At 41.8% G+C, this 25,726-nt stretch overlaps 1 protein-coding gene across 1 annotated transcript in view; it reads right to left on the bottom strand.

Annotated features, from left to right (window-relative positions):
* Window positions 1-25,726, bottom strand: part of cdc16 (cell division cycle 16 homolog (S. cerevisiae)) — a 63,734-nt gene that overhangs the window by 29,619 nt on the left and 8,389 nt on the right. Inside the window, exons 5-10 of the mRNA XM_072258882.1 lie at window positions 23,790-23,930; window positions 18,561-18,720; window positions 16,808-16,902; window positions 14,443-14,576; window positions 5,788-5,867; window positions 2,998-3,047 (exon numbers count right to left, since the gene is read on the bottom strand). Coding sequence (XP_072114983.1) covers window positions 2,998-3,047; window positions 5,788-5,867; window positions 14,443-14,576; window positions 16,808-16,902; window positions 18,561-18,720; window positions 23,790-23,930 — 660 coding nt within the window. The remainder of the gene's footprint in view (window positions 1-2,997; window positions 3,048-5,787; window positions 5,868-14,442; window positions 14,577-16,807; window positions 16,903-18,560; window positions 18,721-23,789; window positions 23,931-25,726) is intronic.

Here is a 25,726-nt window from a genome sequence, read left to right on the forward strand (position 1 = left end):
CTCCACTCTATCAACCTTTTGATAGGTTTCAAGGAGATCCTCCCTCATTCTTGATAGGATGCAAAACTGGGCTGAGAAGTGGCAGATGGAGTTCGATCCAGATAAATGTGAGGTGGTTCATTTTGGTAGGTCAAATATGATGGCAGAATATAGTATTAATGGTAAGACTCTTGGCAGTGTGGAGGATCAGAGGGATCTCGGGGTTTGAGTCCATAGGACACTCAAAGCTGCTACGCAAGTTGACTCTGGGGTTAAGAAAGCATACAGTGCATTGGCCTTCATCAACCGTGGGACTAAGTTTAAGAGCCAAGAGGTAATGTTGCAGCTATATAGGACCCTGGTCTGACTCCACTTGGAGTACTGTGCTCAATTCTGGTCGCCTCACTACAGGAAGGATGTGGAAACCATAGAAAGGGTGCAGAGGAGATTTACAAGGATGTTGCCTGGATTGGGGAGCATGCCTTATGAGAATAGGTTGAGTGAATTCAGCCTTTTCTCCTTGGAGCGTTGGAGGATGAGAGGTGACTTAACAGAGGTGTACAAGATAATGAAAAGCATTGATCGTGTGGATAGTCAGAGGCTTTTTCCCCAGGGCTGAAATGGCTAGCACGAGAAGGCATAGTTTTAAGGTGCTTGGAAGTAAGTACAGAAGGCAGGTCAGGGGTAAATTTTTTACGCAGAGAGTGGTGAGTGCGTGGAATGGGCTGCCAGTGGCAGTGGTGGAGGCGGAAATGATAGGGTCTTTTAAGAGACTCCTGGATGGCTACATGGAGCTTAGAAAAATAGAGGGCTATGGGTAAAGCGTAGGTAGTTCTAAGGTAGGGACATGTTTGGCATAGCTTTGTGGGCCGAAGGGCCTGTATGTTTTCTATGCTTCTATTCTTCTAAACTCCAGCGAGTACAGGCTTAGAGCCATCAAATGCTCCTACTTTAACCCTTTCATTCCTGAGATAATTCTTGTGAACCTCCTCTGCATCCTCTCCAGCGCTAGCATATCCTTTCTTAGCTAAGGGACTCAAAACTGCAGACAATGCTCCAAGTGTGGTCTGACCAATGCCCTATAAAGCCTCTGCATTAAATCCTTATTTGTGACCATTTGCAACCCTGCTGGTTCTGTTTCCAGATAAGTAGAACTTAACAGCATGGTAGTTTGCCCATCGGGCTCATGCCAGTGTTTATCTCTCTGTGAACTTCTTTCCAATTCACCTCCATTCTTTTCCCATGAATTTATCACTTCTCCTCATGTTAACCCTGCCTGATCCAATTTACTGGCACCTACAGAGATTACAGTTTCAGAGTTTCCATCATTTATTTTCATAAGACCTAAGAGTAGAATTAGGCCACTTACCCTGTCAAGACTGCTCCACTATTCCATCTCAGCTATCTGTACTCGCTGGAGTTGATTAGATTGTGACCAAGAATCGATTGTGGCCTTCAGGAAGTGGAAGTCAAGGAAATACACACCAGTCCTCATTGAGGGATCAGCAATTTCAGGTTCCTGGGCATCAACATCTCTAAGTATCTATCACACTGGTGCCATTACAAAGAAAGCATGACAGCCGCTATATTTCATTAGGAGGTTGAAGAGGAGACTCTTGCACATTTCTAGGTATACCGTGGAGAGGATTCCAACTGGTTGCCTCTAGTATGGAGGGGTTACTGCACAGCATTGGAAAAAGCTGCAGGAAGTTGTAAACTCAGCCAGCTCCATCACAGGGCACTAGCCCTCCCAGCATCAAGGATACCTTCAACAGACAATGCCTCATTAAGCGGCATACAATGTTAAAGACTTTCATAACCAGGTCATGCCCTCTTCTCATCGGTACCATGAAGGAGGAGGTGAAGGAGCCTGAAGACACACACTAAACGTTTCAGGAACAGCTTCTAACCATCCACCACCAGATTTTTGAATGGACAATATTGCAGTATTTTTTACCTCTTTTTGCACTATTTATCTAATTTAATTATTTGATATATACTTGTATTGTAATTTATAGCTTTCTTATTATGTAAGCGCTGTACTGCTGCCGCAAAGCAACAATTCCCACAACGTATGCCAGTGATTCTGATTTTGTTTAAGAGAATGAGGGTGGACTCACTGAGGCCTATCGATAGTGAAAAACTGAAACAGAGGGCATGGCCTTAGAATAGAGGAACTTCCATTTAGAACAGGGGAGGAATTTTTTTTGCCAGGTGTTGGTGAATTTGTGGAATTCAATGCCATAGCTGTCTGTGGAGGCTGTCATTGGGTATATTTAAAACGGAGGTTGATAGGTTCGTGATTAGTCAGGGCTTAAAAGGTTACGTGGAGAAGGCAGAAGAATGGGGTTGCGAGGGATAATAAATCAGCCATGGTAAAATAACACAGGAGACTCAATGAGCCGAATGGCCCTATATGATTTATGGTCAAATTGTGTAAAGAGGAGCCATAGATCCCAGTACTGGCCCAGAATTACATGGCTGATCGATCTACACAAGGCTCAACCCACCTCAAAACTTGGGGGTGAGAAAATGACCCCAGTACCTGCCGATCACTTGATCACCATCACCAGGTGAAAGTGCAGGCAACAAGCAAAGGCAAGTTATAGCTCAACTGTGATGTACAACACAAGCAAACACCCACACACTTGGTAATTTCTGGTCATGGGGATCAACATCGAGAGAGATAAACCACACACACACACAAAATGTTGGAAGAACTCAGCAAGTCAGGCAGCATCCATGGAGGGGAATAAACAGACAACGTTTCGGGCCAAAATCCTTCATCGGGATTCCAGATGAAGGGACTCAGCCTGAAACATCGACTCTTTATTCCACTCCACAGATGCTGACTGACCCGCTGATTTCCTCCAGCATTTTGTGCATGCTGCTCTGTACTTTCAGCATCTGCAGAAACTGTTGTGTTTAAGAGAGATAAGCAGAGTGACAGAAAGGGAAAACAGTGCATGAATTGTGAATGAACTTTTGCATGAATATTGTGATTGAAAAACAACTTACCGGATTATTAGGGTACAAATCCACCAACTTGTGTGCAAGGTAGAAGAGTTCTGAAAAACAAAGAACAATGCAAAGAAAGAGTTAATTTATGCAATTCTGTTTACAATTAGAAGCAGTGGGAATGTAATGATTCTGCACCAAATGTCAGAGTCAATCGGAGGGAAGGAACTGGCACCAGGTGTAAATATTGGACAGAAGGAAAGAAGAGGGAGTCTCAGTATGTAGTGTTGAGTGGTCAAGTGCTCCTTCACCAATGGCAGAATCAGAATCGGTCAGGTTTATTATCACTGGCACATGTCGTGAAATTTGTTAACTTAACAGCAGCAGTTCACTGTAATACATAATATAGAAGAAGGAACATATATAAATAAATAAATCAACCAATTACAGTATATGTATACTGAATAAATTAAAAATCATGCAAAAATAGATGTAACACACTGTGAGGTTTCACCGCTAATGTTATGGCTTCTCTGTAATGTTCCACTGCTAAGGTAGTGGTTTCTCTGCAGCACCAATGTTTGGGTTATGACTAGAGATAACAGGGCATGTTAGCCAATGAGCAGGATGTTGTCCTTTCTTGTGTGTCTGTGAGCAGGGATTTTGCCATCTTTGCTCGGGGAGCGATGAAGAGAGAGGACGCGAACGGAGAGAGTTGGTAGACCGCCGGATGGAGTGGACTGAAGAGCACAGGTCTGAGGGTCGGCTACGCTCGGAGGAGGTCAACGGGAACAAATGGACGACGATGTGAGTGCCAACGTTTGCACATTAGACTGTTTCATCAGAGTGGGCCCTTTTCTTTATTTTGTTTCTTTACTAACCATATAGTCATATCAAGAATTATAAAGCTCAATTATTTAATCACATATTGTATAATGTTTGTTATTTCGTGGTACTGATTTGCAACAGGGACACATCGTGCAGCATCCAACCAAACGAGATTTCTTAAATTTGTCCGGGCCGGGGGCTATCATCCCCTAGATTAAGCCGCTAGCCAAACTGAGGGTTACACAAAAATAACATATATTAAAAAAGTGAGGTAGTGTTCACTGATTCAATATTCATTTAAGAATAGGATGGCAGAGGGGAAGAAGCTGTTCCTGAATCACTGAGAGTGTACCTTCAGGCTTCTGTACCTCCTACCTGATGGTAACAGCGAGAAAAGGGCACGCCCTGGGTGCTGGAGGTCCTAAATAATCGAAGCTGCCTTTCTGAGACACCACTCCTCGAAGATGTCCTGGGTACTTTGTAGGCTAGTACCCAAGATGGAGCCGACTAAATTTATGACCCTCCGCAGTTTCTTCGGTCCCGTGCAGTAGCACGCCCACCCCATACTAGACAGTGATGCAGCCTGTCAGAATGCTCTCCATGGTACATCTATAGAAGTTTCTGAGTGTATTTGTTGACATACCAAATCTTCCTCAAACTCCTAATGAAGCTTAGTTGCTATCTTGCCTTCTTTATAGCTGCATCGATATGTTAGTACCAGGTTAGGTCCTCAGAGATCCTGACACCCAGAAACTTAAGGGTGTCTCTCTCCACTCCGCTCTCAGCTCACTCTCTCCACTTCTGATCCCTCTATGAGGATCGGTAAGTGTTCCTTCGCCTTACCCTTCCTGAAGTCCACAACCAGCTCTTTCATCTTACTGAGGGCAAATAAGGATAGACCATCCCCTGGAGCCAAGAGCCTAAAGAGCAGGTGTCAGGCAGACAACAGGAGGCTGATGCAGTGCATACGTGTATCTGAAACATGATAGATTAGGCAGGAATTCTGGTACGTCACCAAAGGCTGGAAAATTTCTGTAGATGTACTGTGGAGAGCATTCTAACTGGTTGCATCACTGCATAGGATCGAAAGGTTGCAAACTCAGCCACCTCAATCATGGGCACTCATCTCCTCCAGCATTGAGGACATCTTCAAAAGGTGATTCCTCAAAAAGCTGTCATCCATCACTAAGGACCCTCCTATTACCCAGTACATGGCCTCTTATTACCACCATCTGAGAGGAGGCAGAAGAACCTGAAGACACACACTCAATGGCTCAATGTTTTAGGAACAGCTTCTTCTCCTCCACTATCAGGCTTCCGGATGGACAATGAAACTAACCTCATGAACACTACCTATTTTTGCTCTCTTTCTGCATAACTTACTTGATTTAACTTTTTAATATTTTTCTTACTGTAATTTCTAGTTGTTTATTGGACTGTAGTGCTACTGCAAAACAAATTTTGTGACATGCACTCAGTGGCCACTTTATTAGGTACACCCTGCTGCTGATGTAGCCCATTCACTTGTGCATGTGGAGATGCTCTTCTGCACAGCACAGTTGCAGCGTGCAGTTATTTGTTACCGTCGCCTTCCTATCAGCCTGAACTAACCTTGTATTTCTTTTCTGACCTCTCTCATTAACAAAGCTTTTTCACCCACAGAACTGCCGCTCACTGGATGTTTTCTCTGTAAACTCTGGTGACTGTTGTGAAAATGCCACGAGTTCAGCAGTTTCTGAGATACTCAAACTGCCCAGTATGTATCTAACAATCATTCCACGGTCAAGATCACTTATCATTTCTTCCCCATTCTGCTATTTGGTCTGAACAACAACTGAACTTCTTGACCATGTCTGCATACTTTTATGCATCGAGTTGCTGCCACGTGATTGGCTGATTAGATATTTGTATTAACAACCAGCTATACAGGTGTACCTGATAAAGTGGTGACAGTGTGTACGTCAGTGATATTAAACCTGATTCTGATAAATGAAGGTAATGAAGACATGATAGGGTTCCTACCATTTGCTTTGTTCAGTTCCACCAAGGCTCCAATGTGCACTGGAAGCAGCACAGCATGATATGGATCTTTATTCATCACCCTGATAAAAGACAACAAAGTAAACAGCTCAGGTTATCAAATTAACCTACCTTCAAAGGGATTAAAAATTATGAAATTCCTTCCGCATTACATAAGCAGGAGTCGGGCAGAGGGCACAGGGTGGCACTCTCAGCCATGGCAGTAAGTCGTGGTTTAACTTCCTCTCCAAACCCGGCACAGCAAAATCCTAAAATTTATGGCAGTGCAGAGAGAGTGCTGCAACATCCAGTGTCAGCTTTCAGGGAGTTGTTTAGCCTCTAAAGATAGTCATGGAAAAGTACAGCACAGGAAAAGGCCTTTCATCCCATCTAGTCTATGCCAAACCATTTAAACTCCCTATTCCAATAGACCTGCGCCAGGAACATCGCCCTCCATACCCCTACTGTCCGTGTACCTATCCAAACTTAAAAACATTGAAACTGAGAATGATTCTGCAGGAAGCGCTCATGGAGTGAAGTCGTCTCTGGCTTCTCTCCATTCCCGTTATCTTTTTTAACCTACGATCTCCTTGACCTAATCAATTTTATCTACACCAAAAGATTTATTCTATCTTACTGATTTTTTCTTAAATTGCCACTCTGGAATTTAAAGAAATGAGCACAAGATCCAAAGCCAAAGATGGGAAAAATTCTGACGGGAACGGAGGAAAAAAGAAAGGTGACTCTAAACAGACGGAGCTATCTTATGAGGTTATGATGAAGTTTCTAGAGGAAAAGTTCGAGGAACAATGGGAAAATTTATCTGAAAGTTTATCTGATAAATTTAAACAATAACGTCAAAGCCTTAATGAAGATTTAAAATCCATCACGGAATCTCAGAAATCCCTGGATTGTGAAGTTCAAAAACATCGAAGTAAAATCTCTGAACTGGATATTAAATCTCAGAAGACGAATTCAAAAGTCGAGAACTTAGAGCAGAATTTAGCTTCGACTATTAAACAACTGCAACATTTTAAATCCAAAGTCATCGATCTTGAAAGTCGATCGAGAAGACAAAACTTATGTATAATTGGTCTACCCAAGGATGTTGAGGTTAGAGACCCTTCAATATTCTTTGCTGAACTTTTAAAGGATACGTTCAGTTCAGTTTTTCCCAACGAGCCTCCATTACTTGACCATGCCCACCGTATACCGCGGTCAAAGTCGACATCGGCTGTATCCAAACCAAGACCAATTATTCTTCATTTCCATTATGCTAACGTTAAAGAACAGCTTCTCCAGGCTGCTCGTCGACAAGGGATGATCAAGTATCGCCAGCATTCCTTCAGGATAGTTCAAGATTACAGTGCCGAAGTGATGAAGGAGCGACTGACTTTTAAACCTCTAATGTCGGAATGTTATCAAAAAGATCTCAAACCGGCATTATTGTATCCTGCACGTCTCAGAATTTCTCTTCCTGATGGATCTCGTCGCATTTTTCATTCCATAACCGCCACTCGAAGCTTTTTGGATGATACCTACCCATCTGAGGCGGACACCGCCCTTTAATTAATGTCCTGTGCTCTCAGTATCAGCTTTTTTCCCTGGTGTTTTTTTAAAAAAATAAACTTTCTACTACCGTACGATGAAGGTTTTTTATAAGCTCAAGATTTTTGTTTTGTGCTTACTACTATAGTTATTACTTTACAACTTATATAAAATAGTTATTTCTTGTGAATAACGTTACTTCCTTTTAGTTAATTTTTCCTTAACTTTTTGTTTTTTGATATTATTACTAACGATTTGATCTGACGATCCTTTTTAGCTATATGTTCTTTATTTTTGTTTCTGTATAATTAAAATGGCGATTTGTTTTTCTTTTTGCATAATCTCCTTTGGTCTTTTTGGGATGCCATATTCTTATGTTTCTTCTTCCCATAATCCCCTTTTTTTGGAAGCGATATTTTATTTACTCTCATTTATAATTAACTAATCATACATATTGATACTAACTTTTTCTTGTTTATGTATTTTAGTAATTATACTATGTAGATTATTTTAGTATAGTGTTTAATTTTTTTATACATATCAGTTTCCGGGGGGTCATCTATATTATATCTTTGGAGTTGCCTCCTGAAGAAATGGGGTTAGAGTTAGTATTAGTTACTGCTTTCTTCAGCCTTTTCTGGATTAGTTCGGGGCTCTTAGGGATGGTGGGTGGGGTAGTCTTTTTCTTTTTTAAGTTTTTTCTATTGGGCTGATTTAGGACTACAAAGATGTCTGCAGTGTCGGGATTTCCGGTTCCTCTCTGAACATGTATTCCTCTTCCGATTTGGTGAGTTCACATTATGGTTAACCCTTTACTCACCAAAGGGTTAATCTTAAATTATGGCTCACATTACTAATTTTGTCTCTTGGAATACAAATGGTTTAAACCATCCAATAAAACGGAAAAAGATTTTCAAAGTATTCCAAAGACTGAATGTTCATATTATTTTTGCACAAGAAACTCATGTAAGGAAAGAGGATAATCAACGCTACTTTAAGTTTTGGAAAGATCAACAATACCACTCAAATGCCCAAGCCAAAATTAAAGGTGTTTCAATTTTTATAGATCCCTCAATTACATTTATTCATCAAGACATTATCTCAGATCCTAATGGCAGATTTTTGTTAATCACTGGGTTACTTTTTAATAAAAAGGTTGCTATGGTTATGTTTATCCTCCGAATGTGGATTATCCTGAATTTTTTAAACATATATTCACTTCCTTTCCTAACTTAAACGAGTATATGTTGTATATGGAGTGTATGGGGTGTCAGGGAGGGGTAGCACCTCTGGTGGGGGAACATGTCACGTCCTTTTTAGGGCGGTTAGTCCACCTTTGGTCCCCACCTGGCACTCAGCTCTCACCTGTGGCTCCCCGTAGCAGTTTGCATGTGACAGCGGCCACACCCCGGGCAACGGCTTCAACAAGCCGGCTAAACCAGGTGAGGGTAGCCGACGGGTCTCAAACCCTCGGTGAGATAGGGAGTTGTCTATCCCAGCATGTGAAGACAGACTCCGGCGGATTGAGCGGACGAGACCAATGGAAGGTCCAACGGTCAAGAAGGCGGTCTCTGCAAGCGTTGTGGAACGTGTAGAGCAGGACAAGACACAGAAGACGTCCTGGTCATCCACTGCGCCTAGTCCCATCTCCAGCCGTCTAGACTCTGTCTTGCCACTGGATCCAGATGGGAATTGGGAAGAGAGAGTGAGGCTGAGGCTGCGCAACTCTCCCTCACTTAAATCCAAATCATGCGCTAGTCTCGACACCATCATAATGGTGTCGAGGTCCTCATCGACGTCAACGATGGACGAACAACAACAACATGTTGATAATGGGCGGTGACTTTAATTTATGTTTGAATCCCATGTTGGACAGATCCATAGGTAGTCCGGCTTTACCGAATAAGTTGGCTACTCTTATTAACTCTTTTATGTTTGAGTCTGGGATTTCAGGAATTTGGAGATTTCTACACCCAAATGATAAAGAATTCTCATTCTTTTCACATGTTCATCGTTCTTATTCTCGAACTATTTTTTTATTGACTCTCGATTAATCCCATCCGTAGTTGATTGTAATTATGACATTATCACCATTTCAGATCATGCTCCAATGAAACTTTCTATCAAGTTAATGGATACTTCTTGTACTAATAGACAATGGCGATTTAACCCTATTTTGCTTCAAGACTCGGACTTTGTCAAGTTTATAAAGGAACAGATTGATTTCTTCTTTTCAATTAATTCTACGGAAGAAGTTTCCAATGGAACAGTTTGGGACGCTTTTAAAGCTTATATCTGTGGTCAGATTATTTCCTATTCGGCTAGTTTGAAAAAAACGTGCTAAGAATGAAATACTCTTGTTGGTTGATAAAATTAAAGAAATTGATAAAAAAATATGCTATTTCTCCCAGTAAGGAGCTGTACAAACACAGAGTTGAACTTCAATTGGAACATAGCTTATTATTAACATCCTCGATTGAAAATCAATTAATAAGAACTAGAAGCAACACACATCAAGGTTGCTGGTGAACGCAGCAGGCCAGGCAGCATCTGTAGGAAGAGGTGCAGTCGACGTTTCAGGCCGAGACCCTTCGTCAGGACTAACTGAAGGAAGAGTGAGTAAAGGATTTGAAAGTTGGAGGGGGAGGGGGAGATCCAAAATGATAGGAGAAGACAGGAGGGGGAGGGATGGAGCCAAGAGCTGGACAGGTGATTGGCAAAAGGGGATACAAGAGGATCATGGGACAGGAGGTCCGGGAAGAAAGACCGGGGGGGGGGGGGGGAACCCAGAGGATGGGCAAGAGGTATATTCAGAGGGACAGAGGGAGAAAAAGGAGAGTGAGAGAAAGAATGTGTGCATAAAAATAAGTAACAGATGGGGTACGAGGGGGAGGTGGGGCCTAGCAGAAGTTAGAGAAGTCGCCGTTCATGCCATCAGGTTGGAGGCTACCCAGACGGAATATAAGGTGTTGTTCCTCCAACCTGAGTGTGGCTTCATCCTTACAGTAGAGGAGGCCGTGGATAGACATGTCAGAATGGGAATGGGATGTGGAATTAAAATGTGTGGCCACTGGGAGATCCTGCTTTCTCTGGCGGACAGAGCATAGGTGTTCAGCAAAGCGGTCTCCCAGTCTGCGTCGGGTCTCGCCAATATATAAAAGGCCACATCGGGAGCACCGGACGCAGTATATCACCCCAGTCGACTCACAGGTGAAGTGTTGCCTCACCTGGAAGGACTGTTTGGGGCCCTGAATGGTGGTAAGGGAGGAAGTGTAAGGGTATGTGTAGCACTTGTTCCGCTTACACGGATAAGTGCCAGGAGGGAGATCAGTGGGGAGGGATGGGGGGGGGACGAATGGACAAGGGAATTATTGGCTAATCAATTGAAATTTGCTTTGGTTAAACATCAAATTACTAAGATTCGCAAACACGATGATACTTTGACAGTTGATCATGATGGGATAAACAAAACCTTTCAAGAATTTTATACCTCTTTATATCACTGTGATTTTCCTCATGATTTTAATACCATGCATGATTTTTTAAGTAAATTGAATTTTCCGAAATTATCACCCGAAGATTGCTTATCATTAGAAACTCCTATTACAGAGGAAGAAATAATAACTGCAATCTCATCATTGAATTCTGGTAAAGCACCCGGTCCGGATGGGTTTACAGTGGAATTTTTAAAAATTCTTTTCCTCTACTCTCTCCATGGTTGTCTAGAATATTCAAAGAAGCAACCAGTTTAGGTAAATTACCACAATCGTTTTATGAAGCCTCTATTTCCTTAATTCTTAAAAAGAATAAAGATCCTACTGATTGTGCATCATACAGACCGATATCTCTTTTGAATGTAGATTCAAAAATTTTTTCAAAAATTTTAGCGACTAGGTTAGAGAAGGTATTACCTCAAATTATATTTATGGATCAAACTGGATTTATTAAAAATCGTTATTCATCCTTTAATATTAGGAGGTTAATTAATATTGTTTATACCCCTTCACTTACTACCCTGGAATGTATTATCTCATTAGATGCTGAGAAAGCCTTTGACAGAGTTGAATGGCCTTATTTATATAGTGTGCTTGAGAAATTTAATTTTAGTTTGACATTTATATCTTGGATTAAATTGTTATATTATTCCCCGGTAGCTTCGGTTTGTACTAATAATCAAAGATCTCCCTTTTTTCATCTTTTTCATGGTACTACGCAAGGATGTCCTCTTAGTCCTTTACTATTTAATATCGCCCTTGAACCTTTAGCAATTGCTATCTGTGATTCGCCCAATGATTTTGGTATTACCCGCGGAAACGAAATACATAAATTATCACTATATGCAGATGATTTGTTATTATAGATCTCTAATCCAGAGAAGTCAATTCCTGCTATTCTAGCTTTGTTGGCTCAATTTAGTAATTTTTCTGGCTACAAATTGAATCTTAATAAGAGTGAATTATTTTCCCTAAATAAGCAGGTACCTATTTATGGATGTTTACCATTTAAATTGGTTACTGACTCATTTCTATATCTAGGGATAATAATTACGAAAAAGTATAAAGACTTATTTAAAGCTAATTTTTTACCTTTAATTGATCAGATTAAACTTTTGTTTACTAAATGGTCACCAATTTCTTTGTCTTTGATTGGTCGGATTAATGCTATTAAGATGATTATTTTGCCCAAATTTCTATATGTATTTCAAACGGTTCCAATTTTTATCCTAAAATCTTCTTTCGATAATGTTGATTCAAAAATTTCCTCATATATATGGCAGAACAAAAATCCTCGGCTAGGTAGAAGGTATTAACAGAAATCTAAAAAGGAGTGGGGGCTCACCCTCTCGAATTTTAGATTTTATTATTGGGCAATTAATATTCGATATTTAAAATTTTGATTACGAGATTTGGATGTATCTTTAAATCCACATTGGGTAAATCTTGAATGTAATTCATTACAAGGGTCTTCTTTGGGTTCGGTTTAGGAAATTTGCTCCCTTTTATTTCTCCTAAATTGTATAAACAAATGAATAATCCAATAGTTAAGCATACTTTACATATATGGTTTCAATTCCGAAGATTTTTTGGATTTAATCAATTTATTTTAGCAAGTCCTATTATATCTAACTTCCTTTTTCAACCTTCCACTATGGATCAAGCTTACTTTGATTGGAAAACCAAAGGTATAGTACGTGTTCGTGATTTATTTTTGGATAATTGTTTCATGTCTTTTGATCAACTTTCTAATAAATACAACCTACCCAGATCTCACTTTTTTAGATACCTACAGATTAGAAACTTTTTAATTATTGCTTCTCCTAATTTTCCACACTCATATCCAATGGATACTTTGGAAAAAACTTTAGATCTAAATCTCTCTCAGAAAAGTGTTGTAGCAATTATTCATAACATAATTATGAATTTATGTCCTGATGTTTCCAATAAAATTAAAGCTGATTGGGAAAGAGAACTTAAGATTAGTATACCGATTGAAAAATGGGAAAAAATTCTTCAATTGGTTAATTCATCCTCTATATGTGCTAAACATGTGTTGATACAGTTTAAAGTAGTGCACAGGGCTCATATGTCCAAAGATAAACTATCTCATTATTATTCTTATATTAATCCTATATGTGATAGATGTCATTCCGAGATAGCCTCTTTAACTCACATGTTTTGGTCATGTCCTTTGTTGGAAAAATATTGGAAAGATATTTTTGATATTAGTTCAACGGTTTTGAATACAGACTTACAACCTCATCCAATTACTGCTATTTTTGGATTACCAATGATAGACTCAAATCATTTAACCTCTTCAGCACGCCAGATGATTGCATTTCTTACTTTAATGGCCAGAAGATCCATTTCGCTGAATTGGAAAGAGATTAACCCTCCTACTGTATTTCACTGGTTTTCACAAACTATGTTGTGTTTGAATTTGGAAAAAATTAGAAATGTGGTTTATGACCCTTCCATTAAATTTGAAAAAATTTGGAGGCCATTTATTCAGCATTTTCATATGATGTAATTTGACCATTTCCGAACTTATTTTACTTCTCTGTGCTGTCGGTTGAGAGGAACGGAGTCGTCGACATGGTTTTCTTCCCTTCCATTTTTACGTTGTTAGAATTGCCCAAGTCTTTTTAGTTTAGTTGACTAATTCTGTTTAGTTTAGTTTTTTTTTGGGGTGGGGTTTGTTTTTTTTTTCTATTTTTTTTTCTTTTTCATGATTTTTCTCCAGTTTTTTTTTTGTCCTGTATTATTCATTATTATCCTACACGATTGGGAGTTTTGTCAATTTATACCATTTGGTTTTATAATTACTCATTTTAAGTATAACAATGTATCTCCAACTATTTGTATTATTGCTATGTTATGTTTATATTTTATGAAACTAATAAAAAGATTGAAAAAGAAAGAAAGAAATTGAGCTTGCATGCACTACCTGTACTGACAGCCCAAATGAAGAAGTTCCCCTCATGTTTCTCTTAAACTTTTCACCTTTCACCCTTAACCCATGAACTCTAGCTGTAGTCCCACCCAACCTCTTGCAATGACCCCATCTCAAACCCCTCACAATTTTGTATGTACCTATCAAACTTCCCTTCAATCTTCTACCTTCCAAGGAATAAAGCCCTAACCTATTCAATCCAGAATTTTTATTTCCATGTTAAATGTACTTCTAAAATGGAAAATTCTTGATTTGCAAATCCCTTTGCCTGTTGCTTTTTGGAGTATTAAAAGGCCAATACTAAAATGTTGGGTCATATTCAATTACTTACGCAAAGATATCATCTCATTCCATGATGCCCCTTGGGTTTTCATCCATTGAAAATATTCTGTGAAACTGGTGGTTGTATATGCCTGTGACAACCAACTAAATATGAAATAATAACTTCAGATATTCCAAACTGCAGGGCTGTTCCTTCCAGAATCATATTTATCCAACAAGCTTTTCAAAGGTAGATTAGCTGTTCATTATCTCAATGGATACTGTGGGAGCCTTCTGTCTACAAATTAGCTGCCAAATTTCCTCTGTTACCACAGCAATATAAATAAGATTTTTGTAGGCTGCAAAGAACCTTACTGATGACATATAGACTCTACTTACATTGAAGTCAGTTTATAGCAAGTCTTGAAATCACAATTGTAGTAATTCCTCTCTGCCATGGATACAACAACATCCAGGTTATCCTGAAGTCCATCAATTGATTCAGGAATTACTGTTTCACTTGGTTTATTATACTGTTAGGGGAAGAAAGAACACTGTGAAAGCAACATTACTATAGCAGGTCAAGCAATTGAAAGTTATTGAGTCGGCAGAAGTAGGTACAAATTATACGAAGAAAACAGTGACAAGGATTTCAGTAACCCTTGCTGGAAGAGTTAAAAGTCTGTTCTGTTTACAACTCAAAATTCTTTCTTCCTTGTTTAAATTAGAAATTATTTATGTCAATATATATATTCCGAGGGTAGAGGAATCCAAAACTAGGATGCACAAGTTTAGGGTAAGAGGAGAAAGATTTAAAAGGGAACTGGGAAGCAACTTTTTCACGCAGAGGATGGAATGAGCACCATTGAAATAGTTGAGGCAGGTACAACAGTATCATTGAAGAAGCACTTGGATAGATACGTGGAAAGGTGAGGTTAAGAGGGATATGGACTGAATGCAGGAGTGAAGCTATAAACAAGGCCGATTCAGGCCACCATATTTCAAGAAAGCAGATTCATTGCAAAGAGTCCATGGTGGGATCTGGTGATTTTGATTCAATGTGACACCCAGATGCCAAAGGAGAAATTCGGATTGGTGCCCATGTACACACGCAGTGGCCACTTTATTAAGTACACCTGTTCGTTAATGCAAATATCTATTCAGCCCATCATGGGGCTGCAACTCAATGCATACATGCATGCAGACGTGGTCAAAGAGTTCAATTGTTGTTCAGACCAAACATCAGAATGGGGAAGAAATGTGACCTAAGTGATTTTAACTGTGGAACGATCGTTGGTCCCACACCGAGAGGTTTGAGTAGCTCAGAGTCTGCTGAGCTCCTGGGATTTTCACTCACAACAGTCTCTAGAGTTTAGAGAGTGGTGCACAAAACAAAAAACATCCGGCGAGTGGCAATTTTGTAGGCAAAAAAGCTTTGTTAATGATAGAGGACAGAGGAGAATGGCCAGACTGGTTCAAGCTGACAGGAAGGTAACTCAAGTAACCACACCTTACAACAGTGGTGAGCAGAAGAGCACCTCTAAATGAACAATACATCGACCATGAACATGCACTCAGTGACCACCTTATTAGGTCAAGAAGTACCCGATAAAGTGGCCACTGAATGCATACTGCAGTTACTTGGCAAGGCTAATCCAACAATACTTCCCAAATCCCAGATCTCTACCTCCAAACACATCAGGGACACAGGAACAGCACTGCCTGCATGTTCACACATCATCCTGTCTTAGAATGCACCAAACATTCTTTCCCCTTCACTGGGTTCAAACCCTGGAACTCCCTCCCACACAAACACCCTGGGAGAACCTTCACTAGGAGGAATGCTCAGGCAGGTGATTCAGCACCTCCTCCTCAAGGGCAATTAAGCCTGGGAGGTAAATACTGACTTTGCCAATTAACCCTGCATCCTGAAAATAGACAAAATAAAAACAGAAGCAGCTGCAGTGTCATGGGACATGCGGCTGGGGCTTGGCTACGAAAACAAGATCCATATACCTTGTTCAATACACAGCACACAAGATGAAATATATTGGCTCCACAATTGATAACTACTTGCCCTTGGGAATATATAATAGTTCCTGGGATATTAATGTCCAAACATGCTTAAATTCCTCTATGATCTAACTATCTCCTTCATCTCTGAAATCTTCATGCATTTAGTCTTATAGTTGAAATTACTACTTAAAACCACTCCCTGCTCCCTCATGGTTCCATTGTGCTTTACTCTGCTAAGAAAGATGCTACATAAATGCACCCACCTGGTTTCACCCATCACCTTCCCTCCCTACCCCCACCTTCTTATTCCGGCTTCTTCACCGTTTCTTTCCAGTCCTGGTGAAGGGTCTTGGCTCAAAACATTGGCCGTTTATACCTTTCCATAGATGCTGAGTTCCTCCAGTGCTTTGTGCATGTTGCTCTACATAAATGCAAGCTGCTTTGATGTATCTACATCTTCTTACCAGCAAAGATACAGGAGCGCCACCATGGGTCAGAGTGTGTTATTGCAGCTTCCACTCACAGCAAATGCCCAAGCACGAATTCACAAGAGAAAGATAACAAGGACCGAATGCAAGTCTTTAAATTAGAAAATTAAATTATAACCAGATGCACTGATCTAATCAAGCCAAGCTTAAACTGAAAGTTGTTAATATTTTAGCAGTACTGAATCCACAAACTGTGTTGACATTATTTTTCCTGATCATGCAAATACCATTTCACAGAAACATTAAAAAGGAACAGTTACCTTTTTCAATTTATTTTCATACAGGAAGTACAGTAATTCATGCTCCTCTTCTGTGCACTGCTTACTGAAAGGTAACGAGTCTAGTAACTCCTTCTCTAAGAAGAGGAAAGTTAACACATTGTCAAGAGAACCGTGCTACACAGATCAATATACACTTCTCATTTTTAATCTCCCTGCCATGGGTGGCCTTCAGACTAAACCCTGCTGCTTACTTCTGACAACTCTATAACATCAGCTCAGAAGCAGGAAATGACTGGTCCAACAAAGGCTGGGCTCAAGCTGTCCAAATGTCTGATACTGGAGTCTTGGTCCCAATTCTGGACTCCATGTGTAGAGGGAAGCACACAAAGGTGCAGGGTGTGGAGACTTCCAATATGGAGCTCACACCAGATGGATCAAACAGCCTGAACACTTTACACTGTCACGTTCACACAGTGTCAAGCATATAGCTTAGTTGTAGCACTCATAGGTACGAAAGTTACAGGTTTAAATCCCAAGACCTAAGCTGAAAATAAAGGTTATATCCCAATATGGTGATCCCAAGGGAGTCCCACAGTGAAGGAGAAAGAGACGTTAAACTGAGAGTATTCCCTTCAGAAAGAGGTATATACATACCAACATTTAGCAGGGAAGGGTGTTTACTGTGGTGCACTGGCCAACACTTATCCCTCAACTTCATGGCTGTGAGGGGTTTGGAAAGATACAATCTGGGTGCAGTGTAGATGGGACTAGGCAGAAGATCAGGTCAGCATAGAGTAGATGGGCCAAAGGCCTACTTCTGCGCTGTGGATTCTATGACTATGGACTAGCAGCACTGAAATACGTCATCTGTCATCACAGTTTCTGGAGCTCTACACCCCAGCTGCCGCGTTTCCTTCAACCATCCCCATCACAAGTATTTCCTCAGTTATAAAGTGAGTTGGGACATCTCGGCATTTGAAGACGTGTCTGAAATATTTATTTAAGGCGTAAAAGGAAGCAGTTCGTGAAGCAATGGAGAGTCTTTAGTCAGTAAATCTGAAAGACCTCCAGGAAGCACAGGATGATAAGAGGTGACTTAATAGAGCTTTACAAGATGATAAAAGACATACTTTGAGTTGGGAGCCAGAGACATTTTCTCAGGGTGGAAAACGCTAATATAAGGGGGTGTGGCGACCCACTTTCTGGCACACACGAACCGGCTCACAACAGCGCGCGCAGGCAGAGGGCCGGCCCCAAAAAGGGCGCCAGGCCATCTTCACCAGCAGGGGGAAAATCCCGCGCGCGGAAAGGGTCTGGGAATAGGCATTCCCCACAGCAATCCCGCCCCAGGGAGGGCGGGAACGGGAAGACTTTAAAGCAGGCCGCGAAGTTTGAATAAATCTCTTTCCTCACAACTCTAACTCACCGACTCCGTGTGGTTATTCTAGCACTGTGTGTAGCACACCGCTACAGGGGCATGATTTTAAGATTAGTGGAGGAATGTATGGGGGTAGTGTCAGAGGTAGTTTTCTTTTTAAACACAGAGTGGTGAGTGCATGGAACATGCTGCAGGGGTGGTGGAAGAGGCAGATACATTAGGGACATTTAAGGAACTCTTCAATGGGCATATGACGATAGAAAAATGGAAGGCAAGATGGGAGGTAACAGACAGATTGATCTTAGAGTAGCACAACATCCTGGGCCAAAGGGCCTGTACTGTGCTGCAACGTTCTGTGTTTAACTCACAGTGGACTACCTTAGTTTTTAGTAACTGAACAAATCAGTAACAAACCTTCCTGAGCCGTCAACATGTGGTGTGACGTCAATAGGTCAAAAGCTTCAAAGCAACACACATCAAGCTTCAGTGCCTCTCTGTAGTTGTTGGTGGCCAGGGGTCGATTATCCATGGCGTCATAGATCTTCCCTCGCAAAAGGCAGATAGAACTTTTAACCTATCAAAAAAAGTTCCAACATATTAGAAGGCAATTTATGTAATTCAATGAAAAATACAGGTACATGCATTTTGCACAACAGTAACTTTGCATACAGAACAATTTTAAATTGCAATCACTTAAACAAATATGTCACCAACATGAATTTCAAAATATTGTAGATTCCAGTTAACTAGGACAGCCGTTTATTTGGGACAATTCTTAAAAGAACAAAAGCTAACTGAGAAAATAGCCAGGGTCCCTTCATGTATCTGGGATACTTTGCCACTTAATTGGTACAGGGGATTGCTGCTTAACAATTTCTAACCAGTCAGTCGCATAAACTTGTAAGGCCATTAGACACTACACTGTGCTTAGAGTGAACAGTTTTTAAGTAGCATCAGTTGTGCGTGTTTCGGTTCAAAAAGCAGCGATTTGTGTCACTGACAATTGGTGAGAAGTAAGCAGGAAGACAATTGTCTCACTCACTGCGGTTGCAATCATTCAGGCTTGGAGATGCCAGAAACATCCGGGAGTGAAAATGAAACCTCATTTGGAGGCAGCAATTGGCAAAAGCAAGCAAGAAAGGTCAGCGACTCTGGAAAGACAGCTGACCTCTAGGAAAGACTGGCAAGGGCACACGGGGCTAGCAACCCTGTGTGCAGTACTCGCAAGAGGGCACCATACAAGCAACTAAATACGCAATACTCCCAGAGTCTCCCGGGGACGGGGGCGGGGGGGGCATGAGAGACTCAATAGGACGGACAAAAGGGCAACAGCCAGGATTGGAAATATGATTAAAAGAAGGCTCAAGTAAACAACACTGACCGGGGCAGCATTCATCGCAAAGTGTCATTGCAGTAAAATCTGCAAAAGCATCAAGATACACCAAAGCAAGTCCAGCTGTGGAATGATGGCAACTCAAGTGCAACGCACAGACTCAACATCGATGATGGAGAAATCCAGCCGGGTAACACCCTACAGAGCTGAAGATCTCTCCGCACCTGAGCCATCCCAGTGCTAAACAAAAGGGATCAAGTGAGCACCTCCTCGGACACTCTAATCCATTCATCAAGAAAAGAGTGGATCACTTGGCTCAGATCATCGGACAATGTATCTTGGAAGCAGTTTGATGACGACCTGGATTGCATCTTGGAAGCTACACCAGCAGAACCTATCTACAGGAAAATCAACTCCCTTACAGACATTGTGTTCAACTTTGCTTGAGTGATTCGGCCCAATGGAGAAGAAAGGGGATCTTAAACCATCACAGCAACCAAACAGGAGGGAAAGGGAGATTCACCACCTGGGAGGCGAGATAAAGACCCTGAACAAACAATTCAAAAACAGTTCACACGTCGAAAAAGGTGTTAAAGATCTAACCAGCAAACTGCAGGAACAGACACGCAAGCTTAGGAAGGTTGGGCAGCTGAGAAAGCAAAGAAGGGAGAAAGAGAGAAGGAGAGTACAATTTGTTAAAACCCCATTCATGTTTACCAGGGCTCTTCTCAGCCAGCAAAACTCTGGCACTCTAACCAGCTCAAAGTAGGAAGTGGAAGAATTTTTGCGGGAATCACACAGTGATTCCAGTAGAAATCAGGAACTAGAATGCCCAAAAGTCCTCCAGAGGGTGTGGAAGATAATGTGGAAAATATGGACCAAAGGCTCCACCAATCTGGAAAATGGCTGAAGGATGCTTTTTTTCCCCAAGGAAGAAGATTCCTCCGCAATCATCCAGTTTAGGACAATCTCCCTCCTTAGCATGGAGGGCAAGATATTCTTCTCGGTGCTTGCGAGAAGGCTGACCTCTTAAAGGAGAACCACTACATGAATACATCCATCCAGAAAGGTGGCATACCGGGTTTTTCTGGGTGTCTTGAACACACCTCAATAATCAGCCAATTGATCCTCAAGGCCAGGCAGAAGAAAAACGATCTAACAGTCATCTGGTTAGACCCAGCCAACGCCTGTGGATCAATTCCACATGTCCTCATCCAGACTGGCCTGGACCACTACCATATCCCCCCCGCCCCCAGCTACCTACAAGGATTCAAGCTGTTCTTTACTTTAGCCCACTTTACAACCAGGTGGCAAACCCTCCAAAAAGGGATTCCAACCAGCTGTACCATCTCCCCCCCCATCTTGTTGCTATGGGTATGAACCTCCTCATATCAGCAGCAGAAGACGTAACCCGAGGCCCATTGCTGGAGCCTGGAATCCAGCAACCTGCAATACCGGGGTTCAGGGATGACATCATCACAGTAACCACTGTAACCCATGAACAAGCAAAATGGGTACTGGAAACCTGGACCACATAGCTACCTGGGCTAGGATGACCTTCAAGGCCAGGAAGTCCAGATGCATGGTGATCAAAAGGGACAAGGTTGCTTGCAAGTTCAGTCCTCAAGTACAATGAGAAGTCCTTCTATCCATAGAGGACAACCCAGTCAAGTGTCTTGGAAAGTGGTTTAGTGCAGCAATGACAGACAGTGCCAACATCACCGACACTGTAAAGCAGACTGAAGAGTGGCTGATGAAGATCGACAAAACCAGGCTGTACCAACAAGATCTTCTACTGTAGAAGGTATTGAGAGGAATGTCAACAAGCACCTGGAGAGGAGGCTGGGGATCTCCCCAAGTTTGTCTTCAGTGGGGCTCTACATAAGATCAGGCCTTCTACAGCTCCCATTGTCACTGGTAGTAGAGGAGTTCAAGGTGGCAAAGTACAGAGTTGTGTTATCACTGAGGGGCTCCCATGACAAGCTAGTAAACCAAGCAGGAGTCACAACAAGATCAGGCCGAAATTGGGCTGCCAACCCGGTCACAGACCAGCCAGTGAGCTCCCTGGAATTGAGAGACCTCATCGGCAACCCATGCCTGGGATGGCTAGGCCTCAGCTCTGCACACTTCCAACGATGGGGGATTGCAGGTGCAAGGAATAAGCATGATATGGTCCAAGCAGAGGTACGGAGCTGTGAGGACGAAAGGTGGTGGAGTTGGGTCGCAGGGCACAGGGACGAAATGGGATCTTCCAAGCGCAAGACCACTCAGGCAGCTTTGGAGACTGGAGCCCTTCCGCATTTCTTTCCCCCTACAGTCTGTGTATGGCACTCTCCCTACACCATCACAGCTACATACATGGGGGCTGAGAGAGGGCCATAACTGCAAGCTTTGTGGTCAGCGGGGTTCACTGGCACACATATTGTCAGGACGCAAAAGAACTTTAACACAAGGACAGTATAGGTGGCGTCACAAAAAGGTCCTGCTGTCCCTTGCTGACACACTGGAGCAGGAGAGGTGTAAAAAGAGACCAAATGGCAGAGAGGGAAACATGACAGTTATTTTCATCAAGGAAAGGGTGTACGATGCAAGTTTCAACCCTTAACCACTACTCTATGAAAATTGGGTACCACTTGGTAACATCTGCACCTGGCCAAAGGGTACGGTTACCTCATCAGGTAATTAAGGGAACACCCCGGTGTACGATGCAAGTACGAAAGCAGTCCAGTATCTGCACTAATTTTGTTCATTTTCAGTCAAACAAAAGAACACAGCAGGGTGTTGGTTTGGCCATCTTGTGAAAGAGTTTTTCAAGTGGAAAGGCTGTTCAACCAGGACAGTTCCACTCCTTCGATCTTGCAAGTCCGGGTCCAGTGGCACAAGCAGTCATTCCAAACTTGGGTCTTCCTTGGTTGCAGAAGATAATCATGTCTTTTTATGTGCCTAATCATGACCTTCACTCTCTACAAAGCACTGTAGAACCACCTTCTTAGCCACTGGATCTTACTGTTGATCTCATCCGTTTTGTCTGCCTGAACTGACTTTACATGCTAGGACAGGCATGTCCCTATTTCACTGGGGTATGACGTCTACCAGCTACGCTCACCTGGTTTGACCCACCTGTCGAAATGGCGCACTGGAGTGTGGCCACTGTCGCATGCTAACAGCTACCTGGAGCCACAGGTGAGAGCTGAATGTCCAGTTGGGACCAAAGGTGAGTGAGCTGCTCCGGAACGGACACGGCAAGCCCCCATATACAGCAGCGTACACTGGACAAATTCATCAGTCAATAACTATTGGGAACTAATACACAGTTTTATAGTCCTGTAGTAGCATTGGTAGTGTTCTAATTTGTTCCGTATTTCATTTAAATACACAATCTGTTACTCAGTTAAAGCATATTTGCCTTTTCTATACCTTTTTAACCATTTCCATAAAACCTCGGCTAATTAGGGCAACTGCTTAATTGGACCAAAATGGCCTGGTCCTAATGTATCCCAGTTAACCAGAATCCACTGTACCTAAAATGTATCGGTAGACACCAGAAGCCTATCAACACTATTGTGCGATTAGTTTATAACTGATTAGTTCCTCTACATTTTTTTGTATCTTTGCTCTATTACTTTTGCCTCTAAACATTAATCAATCTCAAACTTGAAAATTCCAATAATCTCTCACATCCAAAGTAATATCCCTGACATCACCTTGTGAAAAATATTTCCAATTTCCCTAACCAAGATCCACTCATTTATTCCTAGATTTAACTAGTGTTCTTTTAATATTGTGAAGGAATAACTTAACTCGCGATGTTACACGCTGGGAACCATTAACAGACAATGGCAGATTTCAATCTGTATCCAAGATTTAAGCAGTCTCACTTAATTTAAATTGGAAAATTTATGCTACACATTAGATGAATTTTAATGGTTAAAGGGAGCCAATATCAATCCAGCAATTGCCACAAACGTAAAATAATTTGCCTAAAGCTTCCACTAAAAAGCCAATGGTTGATGCAGATTTCCCTGCACTCATGTTGGGAATTTCAGCTGCTGACTACGGACAGCTTCAGCCTGAGAGAGGTCCAGCAACTCCAGTTGTTTCAATGGAAAGGAGGGCAGGTAGGAAATTACAGGTAATTTAAATTAAAATGCAATTTTTAATTTTATTAATTATTTTTAAAACCCTACATAGTGCTTTGTTTATTTTTGAAAAACTAATTGTATATTTAATGGTTTTTGAACATCTGGTAAACATCAGCAGACACTGCCCACATACAGCAACACAGACCATGAGAGAACCATGGTACTCACTGCAGCTGGGGACAGCCCCCAGTCAATTGAAGTTTCTTTAATTTTGTTGTCATCTTTGGCACTCTTCTCCAGGATAATCTTGTTGATTGGCTCCTGCATATCCAGAATGTCGAGGGCTTGCTGATATTCCTTGGCTGCATACTTCGAGATTGAAAAAAAATGAGAGATAAAAATTAGCAGAGTACTGAGGATGAAGACCTCCCAGAATCTTATTGACGTGTAGAATAGATGAGAGGGGCTGTACGGCCTATTTTTTGCTTATAATTTCTAATGAAGTAGAAATAATCATCAACATAGATATTGTAACTTAAGGCGTGTTAATTAATCATTTAAATTCTCTACAAGAAGAGAGACCCTCCCAATGAAACCCTGACAGGCTTCCTTTTGTTCTCTTCCCTAAAGCAGGTCTCAAATCCACCATTAGCTCAAGAGACAAGCACACTAATCAGTCGGCCAGAGATGGCATAAGTGCTGGAGCAAACAGCAGGACTACAGATAAACGCTGCAAAAATCAACCAGTGTTTATAGCCCAAAGCTCATAGCTCATAAAAATTATTTTACTTTTGCCAAAATTGTAGATGGAAAGAGCCCTTTGACCCAGAATGTTGTGCTGAACTATTTAAATCATTAATCTAATGCCCACTACACTGATCCTTTCTGCCTACACAATGTCCATATCCCTTTCTGCACATTCATGTGCCAATGTAAGAGCTTCTTGAATGCCTCCACCATATCTACCTCCAAAGCCACACCAGGAACCCATCACACTCTGCATAAAAGGCTTGCCCCGCACATCCCCTTTGAACTTAGCCCCTTTCACCCTTTCAGCCCTCTGCTATCAAAAGAGAAAAGAATTAAAGATGAGCTTTATCTGTCAGATGTACATCTAAGCATACAGTGAAAGGTATAATTTGTGTCAAATCAAACCAGTGAGGATTGAGCTGAGCAGCCCGCAGGAGGAGCACCCAGAGGAAAGCTGCGTGGTCACTGGGGGAATGTACAAACTCCTTACAGACGGTGGTGGGAATTGAACCCTGATCTTATACAGCTGGTGCTGTAGAGTGTTTGCACTAACTGCTACTCGGCTGTGCCTCTCCGCCCCACAACATTTCAATGCTGGGAAAATCAGCTGTCCACCTTACCTGTGTCTGTCATGATCTTATAAACCTCCCCTCATCCTCTGCTACTCCAGAGAATACAAACCAAGTTTCCTCTCCCTGTAGCACCTGGCCTCTAGTCAAGGCAGCACCCTCTTCAGTCTTTGCATCCTCCTGAATATGGGGTGACTGGAACTGAATGCAATACTCCAGATGCAGCCTAATGAGAGTTAAAACTCAGCAACTGCAGATTTTATGCCGAATCACACTTGTCATCTGTATCTTTGTCAGGGGGAAAATGGAGTTCACACTTGGAGCAAGGACACACTACTGAAAATGGTGAAAGGCGTGCAAATGGACTTCATTCAGACATTTAATTGCATGTGCTCCCAGCCAGCACAGTATGCTGCCTAACAACACCGGGTGAACAGTCTTAGTCATATTTAAGGCGCCCAGTATTCCCTGAAGCCCAGACTAGGGTCTCCCCTTGGGAAGGTGTTAATTCCTATTGATGAGAACCACCCTCCCACCCCCTCCTAATCTTTCAATTTTCTACCAATGGAACATTTCCCATTGTCAGTTTGGGCCAGGTTAGACCCTTTCCAGTCATCTTTGCCCCACTGCAGCTGGACTGCTTGTCACAGTACCATTTTCTGCCTACGCTTTACCAGCATGTAGCACTGTAGCTGTCAGTATTGAGCCAATCAGGTACAGAGAATGTGGGAATGATTGCTCCTGACATTTCATTAAAACAAGCCACTTGAAGGGTTTCAACTCGAAACACCGACTGCCCATTTCGCTCCATGGACACTGCCTGACCCTCTAATTTCCTCCAGCATC

The sequence above is a fragment of the Mobula birostris genome, chromosome 5 (genome assembly GCF_030028105.1).
Source record: "Mobula birostris isolate sMobBir1 chromosome 5, sMobBir1.hap1, whole genome shotgun sequence".
NCBI lineage: Eukaryota > Metazoa > Chordata > Chondrichthyes > Myliobatiformes > Myliobatidae > Mobula > Mobula birostris.